The sequence below is a fragment of the Scomber japonicus genome, chromosome 12 (genome assembly GCF_027409825.1).
Source record: "Scomber japonicus isolate fScoJap1 chromosome 12, fScoJap1.pri, whole genome shotgun sequence".
Lineage (NCBI taxonomy): Eukaryota > Metazoa > Chordata > Actinopteri > Scombriformes > Scombridae > Scomber > Scomber japonicus.
In genome coordinates, this window is record NC_070589.1 from 19,637,502 (window position 1) to 19,656,201 (window position 18,700).

Consider the following 18,700-nt stretch of genomic DNA (forward strand, 5'->3'; position numbering starts at 1 on the left):
TCCTTGAGAAAATCATAACTCCCTGATGACTTAATAAAAAACAGATACAGTGTCAAGTTTCAATCTCTCCCTGTGAGCACTTCATGCACAAACAACTGAATATGTCAGGCTTAGCCTTTACAATTTTTTAAAACGGTGTATTTAGCTGCCTATTTAAGCTCAAACATATCCGTACTCCAATAAACTGAGCAGTGACTGAGCCTTTAAAATTGAGGCTAGTGTTTGTTTGGCATTTTGTGTGGAATGCATGGATCTTTCCCTCCTATAATTGTCCTATTGTTCCCAATTCCCAAACCAGTTAGCAACATCTTGACACCAAAAACCTTTGTTCCTCTGCTTTCCATCTCATTTGTAACTGACAGAGGGACACAATATAGCATTTTATGGCACTCTTTGTTAGAGGAAAAAAATACGCAAAGAGTGTGAGAGCAGGGCCTTAACCTACTTTCCCATCCCACCTCTTGGCTGGACAAAAAAATCCAAAGTAGTTGTGTGTGGTTGAGACAAATAAGAAAAAAAAGCTCTTGATCAGGAGAGGTATTTGCTTTTATCATTTATTGAACTGTAGATAAATTTATTGTGCAAATAATGTGTCTAATGGCTGTTTATGAATGTGGTATTAAACAATTTAAACTAAACTGCTTCATCAAGACTTTAGCTGTCAAATATTCAGACAGTTTGAAAAGTAAATATATGCTCACAGAACTTAGATAAATGCAATTCCTGCTGTCATAATGTTTTACTAATGACTGAGAACTGACTGATAGAACAATTGTGCCACAAAAGTGCCGTAGTGTACTACAAGATTGCTTCCACTTTGATAAAACCACGTTCCTTGTCAATAATCAATGGTGGAAATTGGGGTTTTTTTTGTTTAGTTTGCACAATGACTTTTATTTATTTATTTATTTTTACCATGTTAGTTAATTCAACTGATCACAATCCTGCTAAAAGCTCCACATGTCAGAGTTGGATGTACTTGTCAAACCATTGACACCTACCTTCCTTCCCTGATGGCTCTCTCTTTGAGATTTTGTAGTAACATCCGGACCTCGGCCTTCACCAGCTCTTTGACTACAGGGGGGTCGGCCAGAAGGAGCGGGGTCCCTGCTCTGCTGCCACAGATCCCACTTTGCTGGCTCCCCTGCCACATCTTGTACCACATCATTGCCTGAAAATGTTTGCAATCGTTAGTAAAAACAACGTTATACATTAACATTTTTTCAAGAAGTTCAAGGCTCATCATGGTGCATCAAGAATGGTATATCTATAAATTAAATCATGTTTTAGAGCGATTTAGAGAACCACTCTCTTCAAGCAGAGTGGACAGTCTGTAAGCAGTGATACAGACATCCATCATCCAGTGGCTCCCTGACAGCCTCCCAGACGAAAGGAAATGGAGGATTATCTTATTTCTTTCAAGTCTCTATGAGTTTAAAACATGATTATAATCTATGAAATAGCAATTGTGCTGTGTACCAGTGTATACTCCCATGATTGCTGGTACTGTAGGTAAAAGATTCTGTCTTCTAATGGCACTGAAGGTGTGTGTGGGGGGGGGGGGGTTGCATGTATGCACTGTAGCGCTGAGACTATGTTTGTTTTATAATGGTTTTTGTGTCTCATGTCTTATGTATGTCTATGTAAAACTCTTTGTTGTATGTATCGCCGATGCTTCTTGTGTACCCAAGACAAATTTCTCTCGTGAGAGAGACAATTAAACACTTACTTACTTACTTAAGGTGATTTACTAAGAAAAACACCTTGAGTCAAGAGGCATTGTTGACCAGATTAACTCCACTGTACAGGTATCTTGGGCTGATTAGTCAGTGGCAAACAATGTGTACATATTTATTTAAATAATAAAAAACTATGTATATAATAAAAAATATATATAGCTGGCATAAAATGTTTTGGTTTTCCACTTACTTTATGAGACTTTATGAGACTTTTTCTCTTCACATATTAATAGTAAAAGTATGTGCAGAGCTATGCTTGTTGGGAGAAGACTTTGTTTACTGTAAAGTACAGTGAACAGTTGACACTGTCTTCTTGGAGCAGGGAGCAACGGAACTTTTGGATCTTTGGGGACATTAAATATGAATGAAACTCTCTGTTAAAAACCATATTTTCTTTATTTTTTTTTTTACTTCTTCTTGTCCCTGTCACACCACATTATCATGCTTTCACATAATTTTAGGCCTGTAACTGAAACACACAGGGAGCAGAATGAGCACAGTGACTTTTATGTTATCCATGTCATTAGACAAACAGCCCTGTGTGCAGCGCTTGTAATTTTGCTGGGATTATGACTGCAGATTTGTTTAAAAAAAAGAAAGAAAGAACGAAAAAAAAAAAAAGTGGAAAAGGTCAGTCTTTATGCGTGACTTCCTCACTGTGATCCGGTAGAAAGGCTGAGTGCCCAAGATCGTAGGTGTACTTTACAAACTACTTTCTGCTGCTGCACAGAACTTTGTGTGCTATAAACAAAACTGTCCGGGACAAACTCAACGTAAAAGCCAGATGGAAATTACAAAGGAAAATCCGAAAGTGTGCGTGAAATAAATCAATTCAGGGTTTTTCAAAAGGAGAGACGATGAGAGAAAGTGATAAGGTTTGTCTATAAGCAGTTGTGTGTGTATGTGTCTGTATGAAGTCTGGATACCATTAACACCTCCTCACCTGTTGCCTGCCAATCATGTCTGTCTCCTTTCGGTCAAATCTTCACTTGAAAGGAATACACTGGAGGATGTTGAACACATGGCTTTTTTTTTTCTCTTCACTCAAGCAGCATTCCAGCATTCACACAATATATTAAATCCACACATATGCAGCCCTTTTCACTAACTCTAATTTCCTCTGTCTGTCTTGGGATGTTGAAGTGTTTATGTTACAGGATTCATGGCTCACTGGCTAACAAGTTGTTCCTGGATTTTTTTTCTTTTTACTCCCCCTGTTGACTGTTGATCTCATCCAGGAGCTATTTTAAGGGAGTATCGTTGTGTTGAAACCTGTCAGCAGAAACTATTATGTTGAATATTTTAAATTGGGTGTTATAAACATTTAACTTAAATGGCTGGTTTTCAATCAGCATAGAAAGAAGGAAGGAGTGGAGAGGGAGGTGCAGAGGCATTGGCCTTGTAAGGAGACATGAAAAGAGAGGCTAATATTCTCTCTGATCTAACCGCCGTAGACAATGGAGACCTTGATCGAGGGAGGAACTGTGGTGCTGAGGAATGGAGGAGTCGCCTGCAGATCAGCTATTACTTTTAACAGTGGCTCACAAAGGGATGGAATTCATTACATGGCTGCAGGAAAAAAAGACGGAGAGAGAAAAAAACTGAACAAGAAAGACATGGAGATAGGCAGACATGGAGAGAAAAAAAAGGAAAAGGAAAGAGGAAGTGATCTGCACTAGCCTGAGAGTTGAATAAGGTGCTCTGTGCTTTGCTTTTTTTTCTTTCCTGGAAATTTCTTAAAGCTCTCAGTCTAAGTCTTCCTTTCCGTCTGGAGGCTTTACACAGAGCCACTGCATAAACAGTGTCTGATAGTATATCTGAAGAAAACTGAAAGTCACACACACCAGCATGTGACACATATACATAGAGTATATGCACACAATCACACACACATATTTTCTCTCTGACACACACACACACACACACACACACACACACACACACACACACACACACACACACACACACACACACACACACACACACACACACACACACACACACAGATACTCACAATCGAGTTGAAGAATTTGTGTTGCTAACGGTCTTATCAACAGTTGAGGATTAGCCTCTTTAACCCTGTTATACCGACCTCCTGACTCACTAAGCTTACTGGGCCTCTTTCTGTGTGTAAATATTTGTGTGTGTGTGTGTGTGTGTGTGTGCAGATGGGAGTGTGTCTGTGCCGTGGATGAGTTTTCTTTAGATTAGTCTGCATCATTCAGATTCAGTTTTTTTTTTGTTTTGTTATATGAAAGGACACTTTTGAGTCCTTGAGGGTCTGTGTACGTTCTTATATGTGAAAGAGAGGGAGTCTCGCTTCTGTTTCCATACGAAAAGTAGTCTGTGCGTGTTTTGTCGATGTCACACTTGAACTGTCACAAAAGCAACATGTGGTAAGCTTCAACATGTCATGGTTTGAAATTTGAGACAAACTATGTCCAAGTATTTTTCTCGTCCGTTGGCTCACTGCAGGCAGAGATGATAGCATCTACAGATGGAGAGATTTGGACGCTGAACAAACACAGCAGAGGAAAAAGAAAGAGAGTGGCAGAAAGTAGGAGAGAGAGTAGAAAAGCAAAGACAAAAAGATGGAAGGAGAGATCGGTGGTGCAAGAAAGGCGAGTTGCAGGGTGTGTACACTATAAGAAAACAGCATGTACAGAGATTTTTATATCACACAGAAAGTGCTGATCAGAAGAATGATTTGTCTCTATGTAATCTACAGCTACAGACTTGGTCTTTAGTGCATATGACCTAACTTATGTAATACAGCTTAAGAGGAATGTTCCCTCAGTAGACAAGGCCACATGTCCTCACATTTGACCCATTTTCAATGCACTTAGTTTCAGTTTAAGACAATTTTATTTGACTGTTTTAATTCATGGTTTGTGACACAATTGCTCTGTTTTCCTTTTGATACCCCCCCCCCCCCCCCCCAAGATTCTCTAGAAATTGAGTTTAACGCCGTAATCTTGACCTCGATTTGGCCTATTTCGTGAGGTGTGTGCCACTATAGGTCTTGGGTGGGTCATCTTGCCTGAGCTCCTAGAGTGCTCCATGCTAGGGGCTCAGAGTTTAGTCGGCCTTGAGTAAATATTGATGTCTGCCTGGCTCACATTTGGAGTTCACGACTGCACAGTTCTAGTTTATCCACATTTCATTTTTATTAGGGAGTCTGGGGATTTTTTATGCAGCCAAATAAACCTACTTACACAACATAACACCAGACTTCTTAAATAGTTTGGCTTAGATATGCAATTTTTTTATTCATGATTATCAAAGGAAATTTTGTAGGTTGTATGGTGTGCTAGTGCTGTGATCCTACTAGAAACAGACCCACTATCTGAATTATTTGAAAGGACATAAGGGGGCATCAGAAAGTGTGAAAAATATAAATGATGAAACAAGCTTCACCCACTGAATGTGAAGGGGAATGTGCTAAGTAAAAAGCCAAGTAGCAACATTTTGCCTGAAGAAATATTAATAAAGAAAACATTACAGTCATAAAACCGTCTCACCTCATCATGTACCTCTGTGTACATGTCAATCAAGGAGCAGCCCAGTGCTGTACGAATCTTTGGCAGCTCTGACCCAGAAACATGCTCAGCAATAAGGCTCCACAGAGACTGGCCAGGGCACAAAAACTGATTTCCATTGGTAGGCTGCATATGAATGGCAATCTATGGGTGAAGAAACAGAAATCAACAGTAGTATCAAGAGTAAAAACCACATTAGGAGTCACCAGCATTTGTTGAACGACGAAGCTACTTGTGGTGGAGTACATTTACTCAAGTACTGTTCTTACTGTGAGTACAAATGCTAACTCTCTACTTGCACTCCACAACATCTAAAAGGGAAATATCGTACTCCTCTACATTTATCTGACAGCTGGAGTCACTTTGCTGATTAAAGATTTTACACACAAAGCAGGCTTATAAAATACACCTTAATAGATTAAACAGCCCGACAGAATACACAGAAGTTCATAACAGCCCTACCTTGATGAGCTAAAGCAGTAAAATGATCAGTAATAACTGAACCAGTCATATAATAAACTGACGTTAGGTAAGATTCAAATGACTTTATTTGTAATGGAGTAAGTTAACATTAATTTTAACAGTTTCACTTGCTGTATTGACACTTTCTGATTAACGTTCAGTAAATTGTCTGAATATTTTTTCAACTACTAAGTAAAACTTATAATATTAGAAGGTTAGTAGGGTTTTCAGACACACTTTGAAACTGTTAAATTAGCGCTAACTAGTAATGGAAAGACAACCTAGTTTAGTAGTCTTAAAGAGGAGAAGGCTAAATTAGTAGTAGCAAGACAAGCTAGTGTCTTTGCCAAATGTGGACATTACACCAAATATTTCACAAAAAAGTGACATGTCCACATGGTAAATTCCTGACATTACCGATAAAACTACAAAACTAATTGATAAAATGTTTTATATGTTGCTAAAGAGAAGAAAACTCTCACCTCAATTTGTACCTAGCACGGCTGTGGTATCCAAGGCAAACATTCCAGTTGCTATCATAGACTGTTGCTATGTAGGGGGGTGGGATTGCAGGGGGGTTATCGCGAGATCTGGCTGAACTCTCACCGGTGGATATTTAAATAATATACTTTTACCCATTCTTCACAGTAGGCCTACATGTTCTTTAAGGTGGAAATTATGTTGCAATAAAAATGCAAAGCACAGTGTGACAAATTAAGCGAAAGCGAAAGAGATTTGTACACTCAAATCATTACCAACAGTGCTCTTATTAAATGTCTGAACTGCACATGTTGAACTGGGAGGTGACCAAAACTTCAGCTGAAACTGGCGTGTGAATTCTTAGAGGTGCAGTGAATATTTCCCTCTCAATGCCCCCAACCTCCACCCCCTTCCTGGCTCTCTGCAGAAGTGTGCACTGCCCCAGTAGAACGCTGTGGAAGGAGTACAGAGGTAACATCAAGGATTTTGCGCTCAGTAGCCCAACAATGTAACAAACTATTTTGTGAAGTCTTAATCTGTCAAGAAGTCCCCTTGTTTGTAAAATTGTTGTAATCATCAGGTGCATTATGGCAAAGGTGTTCAGTGAGCGCCTTTCCTTGGAGCGCAGAATACGCACGGCCGTTTTGGCACTACTGCTTTGCGCACAGGCCGGCTTTGGCTTCTCAGTCGCCGGACAGCAGGAGAGCACCTGCGAAGCCAACGGCAGCATATACTACGTTGGGGAATGGTACTTTCTGGACTCTGATCACTGCACTCAGTGTGAGTGTACCGCTGAGGGCTCTGCGTGTGCCCGTACTGAGTGCACTTCTCTCCCGGCTGCATGCATCCATGTCAGCCACTACCCCACCGACTGCTGCCCCCGGTGCGAGAAGATCGGGTGTGAGTACCGCGGAGTGGTGTTCGAGCTGGGGCAAAACTTCCAGGTAAGCTTGGAAGTAATGACACATATGGCAGTAGAGATTGAACAATGAGTTGATAGAAGTAACACTGATGTTGATATTTTGATAACTGATAAGTCAGTTTGCAGTTTTTCTTATTTGAGTTTTTGGCTTTTGATTTTACAGGACAAGACACCATCAAAAACATCAAAATATCAAAAACATCATGAGAGAGAGTGTGATGGATTTAAAAAAAACCCTAAAAATATCATAAGTTAAAACCTACATGATAGGTTGCAAAATAGGAATGACCAGTGTTTTCCTCTTACACGAGAGCTGCACAGATAAGGTCTTAGAATGAGGGATCATGAGAAGACACTGTTTCATTCTAAGGGGTTACAAGTCAAAAAGGTTAGGGACTATGGATTTACTGTAGAGTATAGTTGAGTTTTGCCATTACTGGCAGAGTGCATAATTACAGAGGTTGTCTGCAGGCCCTCTGTTTTTATAGGGGGCCTCCACATTACCACTGTGTCGAATTGTCTGCACTATATCCAAATGAAAAACTACTTGTGAAGGTTCTTATATGTTCTTATTTTAAATGCCACTGCAAAGCTATGAGCTATAGTCTGTGTGTGCAGTATCGGACAAATATCCAACTGGAAATTATAAGAATATCACAAATTATATAAAAAATAAAAATAAAAAAAACCCCAAAAAACATTTTTACATTTCATTAGACACTGCCCATCATGCAGAATAAAAAAACAAAAGGTGAACACCAGCTCAGAACTGTTGATGTGTAAACTTTGGATCTCTTTGTTTCGTCTCATCCTGTTCTGTAACTACAGTGCAGTCATTTTAATGAGTAATCATGCACAACATTTTATAATAAACTTATACCTATAACACAGTATTTCTAAATGTAGGCTACTATATATATAACTGTTTGATAATAAGCCTATATGCATCTCTTCCAGTGAGTTTCTTTCCAAACCTCACTCACATTGTGGTATGTTGGTATGTAACTTGAGTACTCAGTTGGGAATTAGAGGTAAATGGCGCCCCCTTTTGAGATGGCATGAGGGGGTCTTAGTAAATAACAACTCACAGTTCAAGTTTATTTTATATATAGAGCTTTAAAAAGCAAACACATTATGCACCAAAGTGCTTTACAATGGCACATATGCACATACAAGTGTAAGGACATTTATTTGCATAGCAGATGGTTACATTATCAACTTTTTAATGCTTTTTCTTTTCCGTTACACATGGAGTCTCATTCTGTTTGTATACATGTTTGTGTGTCTGTTTTTCCCAGCCATCAGAATGTGAGCAGTGTACTTGTGACAGTGATGGCATCGCTCGCTGTCTAGTCGCAGATTGTGCCCCTCCACCATGTGTCAATCCTGTCTACCAGCCTGGGAAATGCTGCCCTGAATGCAAGGAGGGTAAGTTTAAATGATAAATTGAAAGTAGGAAGTCATTCTAAGTTGGAAAAAAACCTCAAATATACATCTCAGTCAGAGCACAATGCTGTACACTTGACTTAATGCGCTTACCTTTTTGTATTATCTGTTTGGCTGCAAGTACACTCACCTCTGTTGCTCATCTTCCCTCCAGGACCAAACTGCTATGCTGACGCATCGCGCAGTCGGGTGATTCCTGCAGGAGAGCCTGTGTGGGTCGACTCCTGCACCAAGTGTCGTTGTCATGACGGTCAGGATGCAGGCTACTGGGAGGGAAACCGTCTCGCCACCTGTTCCCGTCTCAAAAACTGTACGCCGGAGAAACCATCCATCCAGCAAAACTGATTCTCTCTGTCAGCAGAGAACCATCTGGTATTTTAAAATACACAATCCTTGACGGCTGAGCAGCTATACACCATCCATCTTTACTGATATGCTGCACCCTCCTGTGCCTCAGAAAATGTCAGCGGTCTAGCCAAACATAACAGATCATCTGCAGCGCCAAAACACTCTACTTTTTGGCAACAGAATTGAACAAGAACCAAAGAAGATATTTTATAAAATGCCACAGGCCATCAGAACAGATCAGCTGCCAATCTACAAGGATTATCCATCAAACATTTCTTCTATTGTTGTGAGACCCATTGAATTTGTGACTTTGGTGGACATTGTTGGCCCATCATCAGGCCTTACTTGCTCTGTATATCACAAACAAGGACAAAATTATGAAAAGATTCATTCTAGTCATGAAAACCACTGCAAACAGTTAAATTAGGAAGAAAAATAGGACTAAAACTGTATACATTTTGAAATAGAGACTTTTTAAACTTGTTTTAAATTGAACCTCAGACACCCATAAATATTGTCCCTAACTTTTTACATCTATGTAAGAAACCAAATCTGACAGGAACTGGGAAAAAAACCCATGAAAACCTGCCACAGATATTTAATATTTCATCTGCCTGTACACCATTTTTTCTAAAAGGTTAACTGGATTTGGTCCGTTTGTGTTTTTTTAAAGATATGTTTTTCGGCATTTTTTTCCCTTGATGGAGAGGTAATAGTGGAGAATCAGACAGGAACACAAGGGGGGAGAGAGAGCGATGCAATATGTAACAAGGAGTTGAACCAGGGATATTGCTGTTACTTGACATGTACTCCACCCATTCAGCTACCAGGGCACACTGGTTGAGTGTTATTTGAGAAAAAGTAGTGAACTTTAAAAAACCTTACTTACCCAGGAGTTTGTTTTTGCTTGTTTTTTTTTTAATTTTCAGACACCTGATTTGGGAAATGACTAGCAACGTAACAAAGCCAATGAGATTATTGGATAAGACATTGTAATTGACCTGTCACAGGTTGATGCAGCACCAAAATACATGCACAGCTGTGATGTTATTTAGACTAGGAAATGCCTTAGCAAAGCAATAAACAATTTTGTAGCTGTTTTCTATACATTTAGTTCTTCAATTGCTATGTTTATTGATATATACTGCATTTGACTATGGCCTATTACATCAGTACGGTAACTGAAAAAGGGCAGTATTTGAAAACGGTTTCATTTCACTTGTGTTTGTACACTGTAGCGCAGGGAAAACAATCTGTCATTTACTGCTTTATTCATTTTTCACAAGCGAGATAGACAGTCATAAAAACCTTTCTTGTAATTACCACTATTATCAACGTGTACAGTTACCATTTACCACCTTTAAAAAATCAAAGTGTAAGATGAAATGTTGCACGAAGTTGATTGATGCATACTCATTTTTTATAAGTTCATATGCAGTCCCCCTTCCTACAGAGTTATTTGTCTTCATCTATCACTTTAATTATGAGGGACCTCTGAATGAAAACCAAAAGTAATTATGTGTTGTTTTGTATGTGTGCAGTGCTGCTGCTGCATGAAGTATATAGCATTACTGACAACTTGACATGGTTTCACTGTCTGTCTGGGATTAAGTTTAAACTTAGAGATGAACACCTATCAAGTGAATTACTGATAATCATAACAAATCAGTGTAAAGTGCAGTTTCAATTGACTCACTGAAATGAAAGGGAACTGATGTCAATCATACCCCCAAATCATGCAGTGTCATACTGCATGTACTGTGAAATATTCCTAATTAAAACATCTCTCCATGTCTGATAAACATCTCTGACATTGTGTTTTCTCTCGAGTTGTGTCTTTCCACTTTCAGTGAACAATTTGTGCTTTTGAGAACAGTTTGGCTTCTGTCTGAGAAATTAACTGCAGAGCTTTTCTGTTGACAGATTGGGACCAGTGATCCTCACAAAACAATAAAAGAATAACAAAAGAAGTAAAACATAAAAGATGGATAGTGCTACTGTTGCAGCTTTATAGATATGTTATTGTGAAGGTGAGAAAATTAAGGACTGCAGAATACAAGACATATTCAGTCCACAATTTAACCCAATTCACCACACAGCCAAAACAGAAGTAGGTTTATTTGGATTGTCATGGCAATAGCCATCAACATTACATTAAAAAGCTCTGGGATTACCTCAGTCTGCAGGTGAAGTTCCCAAGGGCTCAAAGGATGGCATTGTGAAAGGATGGCATTGTGCTTGGATTGCTGTGAAACAGGATAACATTTTTATGACTATATATATATATATATATATATATATATATATATATATATATATATATATATATATACATACAGTTGTCATATATCCTGTGAATGATGTCAACATCTACCAGATGGACTGGCAAAAACATTTGTACAGACATGATTCACAAATTATGTGCCCTAATGACTTCGGTGATCTACCATTTTTTCCTCTAGCACCATTAAATGTCAGTGAGCTGTTTTGAGTGAAATGTTAAATGGATGGATCGATGGGTTGCAATTCAATTTGATTCAGACATTCATACTTTGGTTTATGACCAAATTATGTCAAAATTAATGACATTCCCATCAGCCTCAGACACACTTTAAATGTAATTAGCAAATGTTAGCATGGTCCCATGTTAAACTAAAGCTACTTAACATTTAGCCCAAGAACCGTTGCGCCAAAGTACAGGCTCTCTGAGACACCATGGCTGTAAACTATTAGTCTTGTTTTACATTACATTTATAAGGCAGATGACTTTGTTTTTGTGGGTGCATTTTCGGAATTCATTGTTTTGCTTATACATTGACACCAGGACAGGAAGTGCTTGGGATTAAGGTTAGGGTCTCATTCATTTTCCAGACTTTGACAGTTACTGTACTTGTCAGTAACCTAGGGGAAAAACATGATGATACAATAGTAATTATAGTAATTATAGTAATATGTGTGCACACAGAAAATAAACTGACACCACCATCATACAATCTTTAACCAGCAGATTTATTGATTGTATAGAAAAAGTAGGTTTGATATGACATAATGCATTCTATATAAGATAACATTTTCAACATTCAATGTACAAAAAAAACATAGCTAGAGATACAGTAAATTTTTAAAAATGCCCACAGGCCTGAAAGTCCTGTCTGCTCTCTGCAGCAGATGAGCAAAATATATTTGAAAAGTCGTTTCAAATACTTCTGCAAAAACTACCAACTGAGGTGTGCTTGACAACTGCAATGGCCTCAAAAGTACTGCAAGTCCATTAAGAAACATCAAGCACTCCTCATGGTTGTTCTGATTCTCAAGTAAAAGAAACGTTTCAAATACTTGATGATCTTTATATCTATAACCCTCATTACTGTTTATACACACTGGGTCCATGCCTCTCCCGCCACATCCATCCATTTTTTCCATCAACTAGTCACTCTTCAGCTTGTACTTTCATCATGTATCTGATCTCATAAAATGTTGCCTGTAATTTATCAGAGAAGCCTTTAAGATATTAATTTAAATTGTAATACTGAACCGGAAAAATCCAATCTAATCCAAATCTATTTCGACATAAAACTGAAAAAAAAAAACATGATATGCTTTCATCTTGCTAAGAGGTATATGAGAAGATCAATACCACTTAATTTCTGTATGGTAAATATGAAGCTAAAGCCAGCTAACCTAGCTTAGCAGAAAGACTGAAAACAACGGGAAAATGCTAGCTAGTATGGATTTGTTCAAAGGGAATCTGTCTATGAGCAACAGTAAAACTTACTAATTAACACAATTATAACCACTTTCCTGGCAAGAGTTAGACAACAGTTGGCGCATATCCTCCTGTGAAACCACCACTTTCTGTTTTTACACCACAGTTTTGGTATATATTAAACACACAAGAAATAACATTAGGTTAAGTAGTGAGCTTAAGAGGAGTTGTTAGGTGGATTTTGCTTCTGGTGGTTAGAGTGGTCAGAGCTAGGTGAGCTGTTTCCCAATGTTCCCAGTCTTTATGCTAACATAAGTTAACCGGCTAATAGCTGTAACAGTTAGCTCTGCATTTACAGATATGAGAGTGATATTAACATGTCAAACTGTTCCTTTTAAACATTTTCATCACCTTATATCCCACTTTAAAACAGTGGCTTGTCAAATATTGTAGACGTGGAGGAAACTGTATTGTACAGGGTAAGCTGTAAACAGTATAAGGAAGAGATTGTATTGACCTCTCCATTTGTAGTCTGCCTATTGAGCATACTGAAACTCACACCAGGAGAGTATAACAGCAGGGAGGGTGAAATGGAAAAGGAGAATCTGATGAAGAGGAGAAACATTCACCAATGGGGATGTGCTCAGTGAGGGACAGAATAGATGGAAAAGTAAAGATACAGTAACTGGCATAGATTCAGAAACACAAAGAGAGCCCCTGTCGATATCTATTGAAAGAAGGAGCACTCTTCTAAGACACAGCTGTGCCTGAAGTGGGCCCACCGCACAGCACAACAGTGTGCCACTGACACATACAGCCTGGACTGGCAGAGTAAGAAAGAAAAGGCAATGAAAGGAGAGACCATGCAACAAATAGGAGAGGCTGTGAATGTGTGACTGGGAGTGTGTGATGAAGAGGGGAGCAATCATACCTTCCAACAAGCTTGAGGCAAAGATAATCAAGAGCCAAACAGATGGGAACATTTTTGCCTCAAGGCTGATCAGGAGAAGGCCAACAATACACCATTTTCACCAGGATAAAAGCCCAAATTTGCTCTGCATGATAGAAAATCAAAACCAGCGCAAATCTTTTTTGCATTAGCCGTCTAATTTAAATGTCAAAGGTAGGATGTAAGAAATATGTTATGTGGGTTTTTCATTGTTTAAAATGTTTGTTCTAACCAGTTTACCCATCTTGAAACACACATTTTCATCAAGTGATTTTACCCCTAAAAGGAATGAGATCTCAATTAAAAATAATACAAAATAACCTTCCCTGCCCCTTAAGATAACTACTGAAGGCATCAGTTTGGTATTTAGGCGTCAGCAGTAACAGCTTCAGAAGTAGACACGAGGAAGAACAAAACAAAGGAAGAAGAATGATGAATTAGATGTTTCAAAGCATTAAACTGTCAAAGGCTTCAATAATGATAACAGATGGAATCATGATCAGATATTTTGTTGTTTCATGTGTCACATAGGGAAAGTTTATGAAACTCATCAAATAAAAAAAGTTTTACAATTTAAACAGTTTCAGTAAAAAAAACAAAAAAAACTAAAAGTGACCCCAAATGTTTGATTCATTAAACTCATCGCCTTTGAAGACTTTAAGTGTGATAAAATAGATTACAAAATAAAAACTGACAGCTGATGATGATGATGATAAATTCTGAAGCAGCAATAGAAACGTCAGTTAAACTGCTCAAATGATAATGTCTCATTACTGCCTTAAAATTCGCAATTTCACCAGTAGGTGACTACGACCTTATAATTTCCTCCTACAGGATATGAGAAACAGATAGTGTGAAAAAATGGTGTAGTAATAGTATTGATAGAGTTTTAAAGACTTGTGATAATTTTTTTTTTTAAGTCTGACTTTCAGGTTACATTGTAGGCTAGTCAGCTTTTGTTCCCACAACTTTCTGCCTGCAAAAATATGAGCCATGAATCTATCCTGACAGCTCGTTTTTGATATTTATCCCTATGAATAAAAAAGTGCATATTTCTACTTAAACAAACCCTTAACTTAAAGACCAATGAAGTACCTCAGCCCATTTGTATCTTTTGTATTTTGCAGAAACAACAAAAATGTATAATTGAAGCACCAAAATGAACCTTCATCTTTCTTCATACGGAGAGAAATAACTAAGTTTCAAGAAACCTAACCTCCAAAATGTACCACAGGTTAAAATCATAACTGAGCTGTCAGTATATATCTGGCCTGTTGTCAGTTCATCGATTTGATTTCAAACGCATTTCCAAGGTAGTTCCACCAAACTGCATCCAGAACAGGAGAAAGCGTTTCCCTCACTCCAGTAAATCCATTTCTAAAGTTTTTTAGTTTATATATATAAAAAAACTGAGAACAAAAACAGAGTTCTCAGTTGTTTGTTGCTGTTGACGATGATCAAACACGTTTTATCAGCGGATCCCAGCGTTGGTTTTAGTCTTCTGCGGTAGATGCAGGCACAATACACATTCATTAATTGATACCGGAGGATTTGATTGAGTAATTAGATCCAAACAGGCGACTCCCTGACAAAAAACGTAAATATGTCAACTGTCCAATATCAGCATTTTTCAAGATATGAGTCAGCAGATATCTCTGATATGCAAACTATCTGACACAATTCAATCAATCACTGCATGTCATCATATTATGCCAATTAGCCTCCAAAGGAAACCTTGTTCTACCAACGTTCACTGTAAATGCTGGAAGTTGGCGTTTTGATGGCATTTGTAAGGTTCGCTGTCCACCAGGTTAGTTTCCTGATATTTCTTTTCCCAGCCAGCAGGTACCACATCTTGTAGCCATCTGTTGCTCACATTGTCTAAGTATCCATGTAGTAAGCCCATTTTCTCATGGGTACAGTCATTGGTTTATATGACCTTGGATGCTTTCCAGAGTTTCAGAATAGGCCGTGAAAACTTTCCAATGTGTCAAATGATGGTACCGTCTCATATCTAATCTCTCAGCAACACTTCCTGTCAACCTCCCCTGTCAACATGCCACTAGATATTCTCCAGTTTGTTTATTAATAAAAACTCCAAGTTTCAACTCCAAGTTTGACGCCAAACCTTGTTAGCGACTGAATTTTGGTCCCCACATTTGAATTCTGAAGTCACTGGTTGGTAAAGGTAGGAGATGTGAAGTCTGCCACTGGCTGTTTGAAAAAAGTCGTAGGTGGAAAGAGCCTGAGTCCTGGTTACAGAAATGGCAAGCTGAAATCTCAAAGAAACAGAGAAATGGGTAAAGAAGAGGAGAGAGGGAGAGAGACTATAATGTGCTTGTGACTTTTCCCTCTCTCCTCCACTCCCACATCTGTAAATGTCTTGGATATGTTTTCCTTTTTCTTTCCTTCAAACTCTCCTAAAACTTTTTCCCCTGTCTCAATTGAAGTCAACGGTCATCCTCCTCCTCACTCTCTCTGTTTAGCCCTTAATAGGCCGAGGTGGTGGTTTGCCGATCTCCACAGAGATATTTGTGTAGAGAGGGTACCTCTTGACCTGAACCACTCTGTAGGTCAAAGAACTGATGCCATCCTTCTTCATTGTGTTCTTCGTGTTCTGAATTTTATTGAATCTGGTAGGAGAGACAGAAAGAAATAGAGAGGGATGGGAGAGGGAGAAAGGGAAACGAGGAGACAATTAGATTCAAAGTGGTGCAAGTAGAATAGAAACAAAAGTGCCATAGCTTCTAGGTAAATTCTTTTCCTCTATATCAGTACTTGTTTGTGCATCATTGTGTATTTTTATTGGTAGGACACAGGAGGTTTGAGGAGTTGTGCGTGCCCATTAACCATCGGGAAATGCAGATAATTACAGGACTGTGGGCTAGGAAACAGAAATCACTATTAACCATCTTTTCTAGGGGACTGTTTTATTTAAGAGAAGAGAACCAAACTCACAAAATAATGTTAAGGAGCAAGAAGTACGAAGGACAGACAGCTCGGCACACTAACATCAAAGTAGTGAGTATTTGAACTGAAGCTGGGACACTGTGGCATGTAAACATCTCATCCAGGTTTCTGACCCTTCTCTACCAGGTCTGCAGGTGCATCATCCACTCAAATTATCCAGTCAGCAGTCAGTAAAGCAAAACATATAATGATGAATAAAGTAATAATAAAGTCTGACTCTGGTCACTCTATTACAGTTGATCAAACTATATTATCCCCAACTATATTTAGCTTTAAAACTTTTACCATCAGTAAAGCAGAATAAATGAAATACACATAATTAATTTGATTAGATCTGATCAGATAAACAAGAGGCAAAACTAGTTTGGTTGCACAGCGACAAATAACGCATAAGACACAAGTAGTAAAAGTCACAGCAGACAGCATTTGAAAGATAGACTGCTACAATAATAATAACATTATCAAACAAACTGATGCAAACACATGGAGTGCTTCAAGACAACATTAATGTTCTGGTCAGTAAATCAAAACTGTCTAAATAAGAAGTGAAATAACCGTAACATCAGGACAGCTGTTATCAAGTGCTGCACCTCCATGTGTGAGCCATATCCAAAACTCAATTAGCACAATAAATGCTAATAACAAAACCCACATTTAAACACACAGGATGTCCAGAGCACAATATGTTCACTGACAAAATACTTTTTACGCTTTCAATTTCTTAGCATATGTACATTCACTATCCTTAAAGCAGAAAGTCAAAACTCTTCTGTTGAACTGTTAAAAATGAAAAAGTCTGGTTTCCTTTACTATGCGAATCACAACCAACAGGTGGTGCTAGGGCATTACAATGTGACTCAGTGGACAGCATTATCCATCATCTCCGCCTAGGTTTGCTGAATTATGCTGGAATATCCTTCCCCGATTGGCTGTGGTTCAGCAGTTACATCAGAATCTACTCTTACGTGAGAATCTGCTCTGATTTTAGGAATAAATATGGGAAAATAATTCAGTGTGTCAGACAGCTTCACAGTGCTGCTTCTCAGTTTAGTTCAGCTTCTGATGCAACCTCTTGCATCAAAAACAGACTCACAACACAAATCCTCCATCACCCTCGTACTGTAGCAGCATCAATTTGAGGCCGTAGTGTGTGATTGTTTAACAGCATGCGTACTGTAATGTGCAACACGCTTGTCTTGAAATGTCTTTCTTCTGGCTGTGGGAAGAGAAAAAGCTGATGTGTGCAAGCACCCAGCTTTGTGCATTGACTTTTCAAAAGACAGCGGTGACTGATTACAACAAAAGATGTCTTCTTAATGATATGCTTGGACGTACAAGTGGAGTTGACACTCCAGTCTGACATGGACCACTGAGTCTACAGAGGCTTGTCAGAGCTGACTAGTGAAGATCTCTCTCCCTCTCTCAGCATTGCTCTCTTCTGTCTCCCTCAAATCAAATCAAAAAGAGCTTTATTGGCATGAATGGGCACAGGAAAAATGTTGTCAAGCATCTTTCCCTTGAACAATATAATACAATAAGATAAAAATAGAATTAAGTGTGGCTCTGGCTCCTATCAAGGACTTGCACTCATGTAAAAGTAGTAGTCGTAAAGAAAGTGCGAGAAAAAGAAGGAGAGAAAAATGGAGGAGCAGGCGGCTTAAACTGAAATGAGGGCTGGATGACAGGGAGGAAACATGGAGGATAGATAGGCAAAGAGATAAATATATATCTGAGAAAGAGAGTGACAGATGGAGGGAGCAAGATATAGTGATATTAAAAATAAAATGAATGAGAACTGGGTGGGGGGGGGGGGGGGGTGAATCTTTGGATGAATCTATGAAAAGATTAAAAAGCAATAGACTAATCCCTGCATATGTATAGAGAATATCAGATGCATGTGCACTCAATCTGTATGCTGTGGTTGATTTCAAATCTACAGCACATTATGTTTTACTTTAGCAAACTGGAGGGCGAAACTGAGACAATCCTCCTTGCGTATTCATTACCCTGATTTCCAAACTGAGTCCTATAACTGGGCTAAAAAAAGCTCTATTTTAATTTCACAGAGAGTCTCACAGGAAAACACTTCTGGTTTAGGAGCACAACAAAAGCTTCTCATGCTAAGCTACACAGGGTTAA

At 38.6% G+C, this 18,700-nt stretch overlaps 2 protein-coding genes across 2 annotated transcripts in view; one reads left to right on the top strand and one right to left on the bottom strand.

Moving 5' to 3' along the window:
- The first annotated feature begins 6,807 nt into the window (after window positions 1-6,807).
- On the top strand, window positions 6,808-8,933 carry zgc:113531 (uncharacterized protein LOC541359 homolog). The gene is made up of 3 exons (XM_053330246.1): window positions 6,808-7,164; window positions 8,441-8,570; window positions 8,743-8,933. Exons 1-3 carry the CDS (start codon window positions 6,808-6,810, stop codon window positions 8,931-8,933), a joined length of 678 nt encoding a protein of 225 aa, XP_053186221.1.
- A 7,140-nt stretch (window positions 8,934-16,073) lies between these two features.
- Window positions 16,074-18,700, bottom strand: part of b4galt2 (UDP-Gal:betaGlcNAc beta 1,4- galactosyltransferase, polypeptide 2) — a 144,195-nt gene continuing 141,568 nt past the window's right edge. The window contains exon 7 of the mRNA XM_053329760.1: window positions 16,074-16,224. Coding sequence (XP_053185735.1) covers window positions 16,074-16,224 — 151 coding nt within the window. The remainder of the gene's footprint in view (window positions 16,225-18,700) is intronic.

Coding starts and splice junctions, on each gene's coding strand:
- zgc:113531 (XM_053330246.1), top strand. CDS start 6,808: ATGGCAAAGGTGTTCAGTGAGCGCCTTTCCTTGGAGCGCAGAATACGC. Junction 7,165..8,440: donor AGCTGGGGCAAAACTTCCAG/GTAAGCTTGGAA, acceptor TGTTTTTCCCAG/CCATCAGAATGTGAGCAGTG. Junction 8,571..8,742: donor CTGCCCTGAATGCAAGGAGG/GTAAGTTTAAAT, acceptor TCTTCCCTCCAG/GACCAAACTGCTATGCTGAC.